At 43.4% G+C, this 9,264-nt stretch overlaps 4 protein-coding genes across 4 annotated transcripts; 3 read left to right on the plus strand and 1 right to left on the minus strand.

Moving 5' to 3' along the window:
• Positions 1–1,260: 1,260 nt before the first annotated feature.
• C922_00874 (pyridoxine kinase) lies at positions 1,261–2,812 on the plus strand (the record flags this gene model as incomplete). Its single annotated transcript, XM_008816486.1, has 3 exons — positions 1,261–2,211; positions 2,554–2,599; positions 2,727–2,812. 3 exons carry the CDS (start codon positions 1,261–1,263, stop codon positions 2,810–2,812), a joined length of 1,083 nt encoding a protein of 360 aa, XP_008814708.1.
• A 641-nt stretch (positions 2,813–3,453) lies between these two features.
• On the plus strand, positions 3,454–4,152 carry C922_00875 (hypothetical protein; the record flags this gene model as incomplete). The annotated part of the gene is made up of 2 exons (XM_008816487.1): positions 3,454–3,651; positions 3,901–4,152. The coding sequence occupies 2 exons, from the start codon at positions 3,454–3,456 to the stop codon at positions 4,150–4,152; spliced, it is 450 nt and encodes a 149-aa protein (XP_008814709.1).
• A 1,451-nt stretch (positions 4,153–5,603) lies between these two features.
• C922_00876 (hypothetical protein) lies at positions 5,604–8,320 on the plus strand (the record flags this gene model as incomplete). Its single annotated transcript, XM_008816488.1, has 5 exons — positions 5,604–7,106; positions 7,324–7,353; positions 7,616–7,738; positions 7,996–8,048; positions 8,254–8,320. 5 exons carry the CDS (start codon positions 5,604–5,606, stop codon positions 8,318–8,320), a joined length of 1,776 nt encoding a protein of 591 aa, XP_008814710.1.
• A 256-nt stretch (positions 8,321–8,576) lies between these two features.
• C922_00877 (hypothetical protein) lies at positions 8,577–9,236 on the minus strand (the record flags this gene model as incomplete). The annotated part of the gene is made up of 1 exon (XM_008816489.1): positions 8,577–9,236. One exon carries the CDS (start codon positions 9,234–9,236, stop codon positions 8,577–8,579), a length of 660 nt encoding a protein of 219 aa, XP_008814711.1.
• Positions 9,237–9,264: the final 28 nt, after the last annotated feature.

A 9,264-nucleotide genomic window follows, 5' to 3' on the forward strand; every position in this document is an offset into this window, starting at 1 on the left:
ACATGAGGGGGGATTTTTCTTTCACTTCTGTGCTGTTGCTGGAAAAGGGGCTTTTCTCTTCCCTCTGTCGCCAACGCTTTAGCGGTGAAGAAGTCGCAGAAGGTGGTAACTCTGTTACGTGCGCCAAAAGACACAGCAGGGGGTTGTTTTCCCTGGAAGGCCACAAAAAAAAAAAAAAAATTCACACAAGGAAGCTTCCTTAAATCATAGGAGAGGAGATCGAACTTGGGGGCCTTGCCTCTTTCTTTTTCCTCTCTCCTCATTTGTGTGCACCTGGGTACGTAATTTTCCCTTCCATTAGTGCAATGTGCTCGGTTAGGCGGCTAAGGGTTCCTTTTTTGGGAACACTTACCGCTAATTATTATATTTTTTTTCCAAAGAGGGTAACAACGTACGTTCCACGCTCTTAGGTACATCTGTGTAAGGTCGTAAAAGCATCCTTTTAAGACGATCCTCCTTTTATTTTTTTTAGTGCGTAGAAATGCTCAAGACTTTCTCCGTGTAGCTACCATGGAAGGATTATCATTTTCATTTTTTCTGCTTCTTTCCCGTGGCATTATTCGAAGATGAGGCTACCTCTCCGCGTAGTTTTAGCAGCCAAAATGGAGAAACATCATTCACGTTTGTGAGCACCTACGTGAGAGTTTCCCTCTACAGGATGTTCCATGTTTATGCGAATTAGCAACCTTTACATGCTTCCTTTGTTTGTTTCTTTTTGTATGCGCGTCCTTCACGCAAAAGCGGATCGCACGTGTGATGACTGTGTTGCATCTATAGGGGCCGAACACAAATTATGTCGCCATTTGTTCGAGAGCGCGTGATGATTTGACCTGTCCTTGGCGCTCGTTCGGCACCACTCCAAATTAGAAAAAATCGGGTTTGAGAGGATTGCGACAAGATGCAACTAAATGCAACACGCGCCGCAGCGTACTGCTCATCGCGATAGTGCTTATTTTTTGTTCTGCCATTTCGACCTCATTTTTGCGGCGTTTTTACTACGTTTTTGCTGCGTTTTACGGCATCTTTCAGCCTATTTTGCATCTTTTAGCGTCTCTTTGTGGCAATTCACTACACCTTCACTTCATTTCCAGGTTCCCCCAATGGGTAGGCACTTCGCTTCTAGGCCTACCGCATAGAACATTCCGAAGAACACCACAAAGAGGGGAACTTCTCCCCCAGCCAACCTATGCAAAAAGGAGTTTCGCGGACGCTTTCTTTCTCCCACTCTTCCTCACCGCTCTCCTTTCCACCCCTTGCACCATGAACCCCAGCACGAATAGGGAACATATCATTTCCATTCAGTCCCATGTCCTTGATGGGTTCTGCGGAAACACCATCGCTTCCTTCGTGTTGAGGAGGAGGGGGCACGACCCCAAAATCTTCAACACGGTTCAGTACTACTCCAAGTACAAGCACGTGGGGGTTGAGATGAAGCACGAGGAGATGCAAACCATTTTGGGCGCACTGAAGGAGGACCTAGCGACCACGGGCGGTGGTAACCACGGAAATGGCAACCACAGCAATGGCAATCACGGAAATGGCGTGTACTTCCTGACGGGCTATATAAAAACGAAGGAGTGCGTCGACGCGGTGATGAGCCACATCTGGGAGCTAAAAAATGAGCACAATGAAAAAAGGGCCACGCAGATGGATCCTCAAGTGGAGGCACCACTGGCAATAGAAGAAGAAAAAACCGACGGCGATGCTGCTGAATGGCATAGCGGTAACTCCTGTGCAGGTGATTCTTCCTTCGGAAAACTACTCAGTGTAGATTTCCTCTGGATTTGCGACCCAGTAATGGGAGACAACGGCAGGATATACGTCGATAAGGATGTCGTCCTTGCGTACAAAAAGTGCATTCCCTTTGTCGATATCATGACGCCGAATCAGTTCGAGTTAGAGTTACTATGTGACAAGAAAATAAAGAATGAGAACGACGTAACTACATGTGTTCGTTTTTTACTAAACAGAGGAGTCAAATTAATCGTCGTAACCTCTGTTCAGTACCCCTTCGATAAAGACCACCTGTACTTATATGTTGGCTACCTAAACGGCCAAGCAAAGCTAATCGTCTTTAAGTATAAAATATTTAGATTCGATTTTAACGTGTGTGGCTCTGGCGATTTGTTCGCGGCCCTGCTGCTCTCCTTCCTCGTTAGACACCGCGGCAATGTCCCGCTGATTATTTCGAAGGTTCTGAACATCGTACATGTAAGAAGAGCCCCTCGTGGGGAGTGTCACAGCGGGGGAGGAAGAATCAACCGGGAAGATAATAAACCGGGAAGATAATAAACCGGGAAGATAATAAACCGGGAAGATAATAAACCGGGAAGATAATAAACCGGGAAGATAATAAACCGGGAAGAAAATCAACAGGGGAGAAACTAAACCAGGGAATAGGAGCCCGTCCCATATTCCTCCCCCCTTGCATAAGCAGACAAGCGTTGTCGCGCGCGCTAACTCGCCTTCGCGCATTTATATATATATATTATCTTCTGCGTCACTTTCTCATGGGGACACGTTTTCCCCCATTTTTTTCTTTCTCCCTTTCAGAATGTCATAAAGAACAGCCTAAGCTCGGGGGAACTTAACATAATAGGTACATCTTTTTCGCCACAAGAGATTGCGCAATCGTGCCGAACGCTTTGCGCCTGCACGAGTGTGCCTACTATTATGCGCTTCCACGATTGTAAACGCCCTCCCCCTCCTTTCGGCCACCCTTTCAGAGAACCAAGATATAATCGCCAGCGATGGGCTTTGTGGCAGCTTCATTAAGGCGGAGCCCGTTTGTCCAACCCATCCCACACCCTAATATGGATCCAACCTGCCTTTGATTACCCCCTATTTTTTCCCTTTTTTTTTGTGTAAACAGCATGTTGAAAAAAATAACATGTTCATTTTGGCAGCAAAACGTATTCATTCGTTCGAATTTGTGTGACAAAGTTATCTTTCATTACCCAACGTGGTCAACTCGTTATATTTACATTGGCACAAATTGGCAAACGTGTCCCTCGATTTAAATCTCTCTATTCATATAGTTTTTTTTTTTTGCCATTTTAGCTATTTTTTTTTTTTTGCAATTTTAGCTATTTTTTTTTTTGCCAGTTAGCTTTATTTTTCTGATGACTTGTTAAGGTAAATCGTTTTGCCAAAATGGGAAAAAAAAAGAAATTTGCCGTAAAAAAGTGAGCCATCTCGCTATGAACAAGATAAATCATGCGTTTTCTTCCCACTTAAAACACCCATTCGTATATACATATATAGGTATTTAAAGAACTACGCGCTTGCGCAGTTTTCTTTTCATCTGATTGTACACCACAAGTACAGTTCGTCCCACTACGGGTGAAACATTTACACGATTTTGCCAAAGCACATTTATGGGAGCTGTGCCCCCCATCCCCCTGCTTCTTTTGGGTTATTCGTGTGGAAAATTGCCTAACGAGAAAAAAAAAAATGTCCTATGGCTGGCTAACTGAAAGTACATTATTCGGGAAAAAAGAAAAAGTCATTGAACTAGGCAAGGACAAATTATTCAACGAAAGTAAAGATAATAAAAAAAGCGAAAACAGCATCGATCAGCTAAACGGAATTGTTAACTCGTACCTCCAAAATGTAAAGCAAAATAAAAAGAATCAATTAGGGAGGAAAAAGGTAACCTGCAAAGAGGGGCCAAGATGGAAACATGGTGATCTTCCCAGCATGCATACTTCACCCCAACGCGGGCATGGCCAATCTCCGCTAAAAAAATTTTCTCCATAAGTTGAAAAAAAGAAAACAATACACATGGATAGTCCCTCAGTTGTGCAGCCCCATTGCGTACCCATTTGTCTTTTTCATTCTCCTCGCAAGTTGCCTCACCTAACATCATTTCGCTCTCTCTTTATTCCGCCCACTATGTAGCTGAGTTATGTGGACAAACTGTACAGTGCCAAAAATGACGGCGTGGAAAAGCGCAACAAACAAGACAGGAAAGACACCTCGGTGAAGAAGCAAATAAATAAGGTGAAGAAATATGAACAGTTGCAGAAAGCGGGACGCAACGACCCCAAGTGCTTAGTCGATTTCGAATCCAAGAAGCAAATGGAAAGTGAACTGGAAGAAATTCGAAAACTGAAGGCGCAGAGGAATGGCCAAAAGTATGCACAAAGCTGAGGGGGTAATTATACAATAGTAGTAGATCAAAACGGGACGTCCTTACGCGAGATGGATGATTTGTTGAGAGTACCCGCCGTTCGAGCTAAGCATTATTTTTTGTGACCCCTCTTAATGATGGTGATTCGCTTTCGCCCCTTTGGCTTATTCCCCCCTCCCTCCGGTGTGTAACGTATGGGCATGCTTTAAACGCGCAAAAGGTCCAAGTTGCTACTAAAACGAACAAAACGAACGAAACGAAGGAAACACATGTGAAAGTAACTCCTTTTTTAAAAAAAATCCGCGAATTGTTGTGCGGGCCCTTTGTTGAAAAGGTTTCCACGTCCGAACCTTAGTAACGTTATAGCGTAGCTTTACGGGCACATGTTTCTGCATTAAGCTCTGTTTCATTTTTTTTTTTTTTTTGTCTGTCCATTATTCCTTCCTGATTTTGTTTATCCCCCTCGCGGGGGCACCATTTTAACTTTTTTAGTTACAAATTAATTCACAAATTGTTAGAAGTTTGACCGGTGTATGTTTTTTATTTCTCTGTGTCGCCCTTTTGCATTCCCATTGAGGCAATTTCCTGGATGGATAGCAAAAAGTGTTTTCCTCTTCTCCCCCCCTCATATGCGAAAAAGACAAATGTACCAAATGGGCAGTTCACTTCGCGCGCCCCAGGCGTTCGCTATATGCATCCCCATGCGCAACGTTCGCGTCTGGGTAAAAAATGTGACATACAAATATTCTAAGGTTTAGGTTAAATAGGACACATTTCGGGAAATGATTTTCCTCTTCAAAAGGCGCTCGTCAAAAATGTTTACCATTCGAGATGCTCACCAAAGGTTGTACATATCATAGTTTTACCTTTTTTTTTTTTTATGCATTTTCGCAGGAGGAACAATTTAAAAAAATATTTTCCACATATTGTGCAAATTCGGAGGATTAGCGGAGGAAAAATCGCCATTATATTCTTCCCACTCGGAGACTTTTTTAGCTAATTCACCGTCTGTGCAGGCACATTTTTTCGTCAATTCGCCTGACCGTTCAGGTATTTTTTCGCCTATTCACCTGTCCGTGCAGGCTATTTTTAAACATTTATTCATTTTTATTTAATTTTTATTCATTTTTCTTTCATTTGTATTTCATTTTTATCTCATTTTTATTTCATTTTTATTCATTTTTATTTCATCTTTATTTCATCTTTATTTCTCTCTTTTTAATTGGCCACATGCCATTTTGCACAGTGAACCAAAAGGCAGATTTTCCGCTGCCCAATGTGCACATGCAAGTATTCACGGTGAAGCTCCATTTGCGCGTGTTGACTCCCATGTTAACTCCCGTGTAGATCGCGGCGACTGCCCAGTTGGCCCAAAGGAGTTCCAAAAAGGAGAAAATCCTTTCAGCGGCACCTCCCCCCATTTCAACCACCTTTCCATCCAGTTCAGCCACCTACCCACCCACTTGACAAAATGAACAACCACTCGGTGTACAACAAATTCAACTCCACACTGTCCGTGTTCAACAACAACACTAACCTGAACAGCAGCATATACATTTCGGGGGACAAGAAATCAAAGTCGAGGACCTCGCTGAACGCGCTGTCATTTTACAAGTCCAGCGCGTCCGTGTATGTAAAGAAGGTAGACAAAACTGACAAGAAGGAAAATGTGAAAACGCTGATACGATACTTGGGGTGGAAAAATTACAGCGGGAGTATATCCCCCAATTTGTTTAAAAATCCAAGCATGACCGATCTGATAAACATATGGAATTTTATCTTTAAGCATGTCGACCCGCAAATCGAAGTGAATAAGGACAACTATGGAGAAGTGGTTTTGAGCTTTTACAAAGATATTGGGTATCCATATACCATTTCGAAATCCACGCTGGTGGCCCCGACCACCGGCTTGCAGTATAATACGCACTTGTCTGCCTTAGCATGGCTTTGCCAGCTTCTGATCTTCGAAGCTGAATGTTTCACTGATATAAATGAGGAAAAAGATATGAATTGTTCATACGATTTTAACGAAGATGGAGAAATAAAAATGGAAGATTTTATCCTACAAAGTTACAAGTCCTACATTAACAAGGAAGAAAAAAATGCCAACGATGTGCTGAATGCGAAATTGGACAAAGAGATTGCCAGGTTGCAAAATGATGTAAGTGCAAAAAGTGAAGACATTGTTGAAAAAAAAAAAAAAATAGAAGAAATAAAAAATCACATGAAGGAAAATGAGGAACTGATTAAGCGAAATAAAGTTCTGTGTGAAGAAAATAAAAAAATAAAACTCCTCTATACCAACAGCTTGGAGGAAACCAAGAAGCTAGAAAAGGAAATCGAAATGTGTAAGAAGGCTAACCAGGAAGAAAAGGTAAAGACGGAAAAGATTATCGAGCAGATTAATAAAGTGAAGGAAGTTTTGCAAAAACAAACACTCAACAAGGCACAGTTTCTTCAGATGAATGAAGATATCGAAAAAAACAAGGAAAAAATTGAACAAATAAAAAACGAAATTAAAAGCTTGAACAATGAACATCCCACTTTGAGCGACAAATTAAATAACAGGAACAGTGACTTAAAGAAGCTAGCCAAAAGTGTAAATGACAAGTTGTCTGAAATTCTGCAGAACTTAAATTTGTATAGAAACATCTCTCCATCTGAATGGAACAAAATAAACAACGTCAGCATTAACATTGACTCCTTTACCGTGGACAATATGCTGAACATGAATTGGAAGGACACCAAGAGTGATATCAAGTCCTTCATTGAGGCGGACCAGGAGGAGATGAAAAACTCCCTGCGCCTCATTGATGATTACGAGAAAAGAATTAAACTGCTCGAGGACGAGATCGATGACTTGAAGGAGGACATCCAGGATAGGGAGACCCGCGTGAAGAAGCTCAACGACGAGACGGATAAGTTCGTCACGGTTTCGTCGAACAAGTTTAGCCGGATCGTCGCGGAGAACGAGGTGCGAAGCGATGGGAAGCGGTTTGGGGCGGCATGAAGAGTTGTGGAGTGGTCTGGCGCGGCGTGAAGAAATGACACCCGTAGCCTGCCCACTGATTCCCACCTCGATCGTCTCGGGACGTCTTCCACATTGTCCAACCGCTCCGCGAGGCGTGTTCGTCTTCGTGTCCCTGTTTACCCCCATTGATCGATTCTCCCCTTTTTTTCCCCCTCCGCAGAAAATGCTGAACGAAGCCAAGGAGAAGATTGTAAGGCGCCCTTTCTGCACAGCTCGCATGGAAGCGCTTGAAAATGTCTATCGGCTCAGTTAGCGGCTCATCGCTGGGTTGATTACATAGGACGTTCCGTGCATATATATCATGCTGCAGTTTGTGTGTTTGTGTGTGTTTGTGTGTGTTTGATTGTGCGTCCGTGGAGGAGATCATTCCAGGTGAACAGGTCACCCCAACGATAATTTCCCAATACCCATTTACAAACCTGCCATTTGTTCCGCTACCCCTCACCCCCCAGGACAAGGCAAAGGAAATGCTCAAAGAAGTCATTGCGGAGAAGGAAGAGAAGGAAAACGAGTTTAGCAAAATCAAGACGGATAACGAAAACGTGTTCAGGGAGAAACTAGCCATCCTGCAACAGGTGAGAAGTGATTTTTTTTTTTTCCATTTTCTTGCCATGCGTTCCTCCTTGTTGGGTAGAAAACCGCGTGGACGAGGAAGTTTCTCGGCGCGGAAGAAAAGTCGTGCGGTAGAGGCGACGCAGTGATGTAGAGGCAACGAAGGGAGAATCATCCTGACTGTCTCTAGTGGGTAGTGAATGTGCCACCTGTGCAGCTGACGAAGCGTGCAATTCGACCACCCTACATTTGGCCCTCGCCCCCCCTCCTCCTCATACAGGCATGCGCCCTTCTCGTGGAACTAAAAATCTACAGCAAGAATTACGCATCCATGTAAGTGGCGCGACCGCCCCCAACGCGTGCCTATTCTATGCAAGGAAATTTTTTTATAATTCACACACATTAAAAAAAATGTTTTTTTTGTTGTTTTGCTGTTTTTTTTCATATATATTTTTTTACCTTTTTTTTTCACATATTTTATTTTTACATTTTTCCTTTTCTTTTTGTTTTCTCGGCTGGTTCTGCATCCCCTTTGTAGCGTGCTGGACGAAAAGAAACGAGAACTGGAGTTGTACAAGGAGCTCCACAAGAGTGTAGTCGAGTAGGTGGTGAAGCACGCAGGGGAAAAGACACATGTTCAGAATTTGAGGGGTTAAAGAAAAAGGGGGGGAGAAACACTGGAGAGAGGAGACATCCCCAGCGATAGAAGGAGGGGGGCGCGTTTTCATCACCCAGAAGGAGTGAAAGCAGGGAATGGAACAAATGGCAGAGATGACACGGATGAGAAGACAACCACGACACAGACGAAAACGCAACGATGACGCACTCCCGACTGCTAACCAATCGCATGCTGGCCCCCCATCAGGGCTGCAAATTCGTCGAGACGATGTCGCTAATCTGTCGAATGGTTCGTTTAATATTCTCATCATTCATCCGAATGGTGTTTTCAATGTCTTTCATTTTCTGCTGCAAGCCCTGAATGTCTCTCTTCTCCATCTCCTGTTTTTTGGTAAGGTCATTTACGTCTTCTAATTTTTGAATTTCTGTACATAACAGTTCATAAGTCTCTTTCCTCCTTCGATCGTTTTTCGTTTCTTGCAGTAGTCTCTGGTATATTTTATTTTCTTTCCGCACCACCTTGAGTTTTTTTATATTTTTTTTTGTTTGCTTGCTTTGAAAAAGGAAGTCTCTCTTCATTCCATGCAGTTCTGTGTGCAGTAGATTTATGTTACTTCCTATTTGGTTGAAGTAGGCGTACCCGTTTAGAAGAGACAGATTTTCGCTCAGCAGGTCTTCGTTCAGATGGTTTTCGCTTAGCAGGCTTTCTCTTCGCTTGTTCTTTGCGTCAGTTGAGTTTTCCGCGTCTCCCTTGTCTTCCTTGTCTGTCCCGTCTGCCGAATCCGCCGGAGGTATGGGGAGTTCCTTCACGAAAAGCTTTATCGACTTGTTCACACAGAGGGAGAGGTCCGCCTTGGGCTCGAAGAGGCTTTGCACGCATGACCCGGCAAAGGCGTCCTCCATTGTAAGTAAGAAGCGGGGGGAAGGAAGG

Source organism: Plasmodium inui (assembly GCF_000524495.1).
Source record: "Plasmodium inui San Antonio 1 unplaced genomic scaffold supercont1.3, whole genome shotgun sequence".
Taxonomy (NCBI): Eukaryota; Apicomplexa; class Aconoidasida; order Haemosporida; family Plasmodiidae; genus Plasmodium; species Plasmodium inui.